The following is a 1,933-nucleotide window of genomic DNA, read 5'->3' as shown; positions in this document are numbered from 1 at the left end:
GGTCCTGCCCCCGTTCCAGCCCCGCCTTTCGGCCCGTAGCGGCCTCGGGCCCGAGCTGTTAGAGAGCTGGCTGCACCTGGCAGCTTTCCAGCCATGGGGCTGTCAGAAGCGTCCCGGTGAGTGCAGGGCGCAGCCCCGGTTCTCCGTATCCGCGTGCGTGTCCGCGAGGCGCGGGCCGCCCCATGGCCCCCACGCAGGCGCCGGCTTGGGTTACCTCGGAAGGGTACCGCCAAATCGGGAGCAGCCATTTCATGTCTGCAACGCCTCGGTTTACCTCTTTGCCAATTTTCTGCTGGCGGCTGCCCAGCTGCAGCGAGGGATAGGGGCGGGAGCCCGCGCAACAGGGACCCGGCCGCGTGCAGAGGAGCCCTGGCCCAGGAGGTGCGCTGGAGGGCGCGCCGGTGTCGGGAGGTCGCTGCAAGAGAGTCCACATCGCGGGCCTGAGTCCACGCAGCCTTTCTACTGATCTGCGAACGAGCGCTTGGGTGCTCTGGCCGGGGTGCTCTACCAGAGGGAGGGGCCAAGGCTCTAGGCCCCGCCCCCCAGGCTCGAGTTCTGCGGAGGGGTGGGGTGGGGAAGTCCTTTTAGAAGACCTTAGTGACTCAAGGAGGAGTGGCGAGGGGGCTCAAAGATCTCTGAGACAGCAATGAGAAGTCTCTGGGGTTTTCTCTGTACCCACGCCACTTCCTCCTCCAACCGGGACACCCAGTTTAGAAGCCTTTGCCAGGTGAGTTCCTGCACGTTGGGTGGGATCCTCCCCCTAGGTCAGAGCTGCCTACAGAGCAGAACTTTCCTGACAGGTGAAAGCTTTCTCAGCAGGGGAGAGCTTTCCTCCAGGTAAGATGCCCCCGCTGAGATCCATTCCCAGGTGAGAGCTTTCTCCCATTCCAGGTGGGAGCCTCCCCCAGGTCAGAGCTTCCCTTGGGTGAGTACCCTCCAGAGCAGAACTTTCCTGGCAGGTGAAAACTTCCAGCCAGGTAAAAGCTCCCCCTTCCAAGAGCTCTTATTCCCAAGTGAGATCTATTTCCAGGACAGCTTCCCTCCAAGGTGAGAGCTTCCCCCAGGTAAGAACTCCTTCCCCACAGATCTCCTATTCCCGAGTAAGATCATACCCCCTCTTAGGTGGGAGCCTCTGGGCAGATCAGAGATTCTCCCCAGGACAGAACTTACCTGGCTGGTGAAAACTTTCCTGTCAGGTGAGATCTCCTATTCCAAAGTGAGGTCCCTTTCTCTCCAGGTGAGAGCCACCCGCTGGCTTTCTCAGATTAGGCCGAGTTTCTCTGCAACCTGGACCCTGGGGCTGGAGGACCAGGCGCAATCTTAGCCCCAGTACTTTCCTTCCTTGAGAGGGGAAGGTCTCATCTGAAGAGAAGTATACCTGAAGAACTGGCCCCCTGCTTTGCTGGATCCCTTCCTCGCATGTGCTCTCAGCCAGCCAGCACTGGGTTCATGGGCAGCTGGATAAGGACTCAGAGACTGGACAGGAACTGGCTGGGGGAGAGCAAGAGGCTTGGGGCCGGAAGCTGGGAGGGGCAGTCAGCCTGGGACCTGGACTGGTAGAACGCTCAAGGCCGAGCAGCCACACCTGGGCTGGAGGTATGGCCTGTGCTCATCCTGCTGTCTCTTCGTGAGAGACTTTGGCCCAGCAAGAGGCTTTCACTAGCCAAAGTTCAGGTCCTGCCCCGGCCTGGGTGGAGCCTGGGGCTCACAAGGGCCAGCTGGGAGCTGGACCTACCCAGATCTTGGGGCCTAAAACAGTCAGGTGAATGACTCTTGTCTGAGGTGGAGGTGTAGGGGAAGGTGGGCCGGGGGTGCCCTCACTGTGTCTCTGGTCTCGCCACCCCAGACCACGGGACACACACATACTGCTGGCCACAACAGAGGCGATGGAGCTGAGGAGGCGAGACTACCATGTGGAGCGGCCACTGCTGAA

At 60.7% G+C, this 1,933-nt stretch overlaps 1 protein-coding gene across 1 annotated transcript in view; it reads left to right on the top strand.

The window, feature by feature from the left end:
- The window catches only part of SLC26A6 (solute carrier family 26 member 6), a 9,550-nt gene continuing 7,617 nt past the window's right edge, over positions 1 to 1,933 (top strand). The window contains 2 exon segments of the mRNA XM_025044854.1: positions 1 to 116; positions 1,847 to 1,930. Coding sequence (XP_024900622.1) covers positions 94 to 116; positions 1,847 to 1,930 — 107 coding nt within the window. The 5' untranslated portion in view covers positions 1 to 93.

This window comes from Pteropus alecto, unplaced genomic scaffold, assembly GCF_000325575.1.
Source record: "Pteropus alecto unplaced genomic scaffold, ASM32557v1 scaffold53, whole genome shotgun sequence".
NCBI lineage: Eukaryota > Metazoa > Chordata > Mammalia > Chiroptera > Pteropodidae > Pteropus > Pteropus alecto.
The sequence above is the reverse complement of the archived record's forward strand: the minus strand, read 5'-3'. Positions and strand labels throughout refer to the sequence as shown.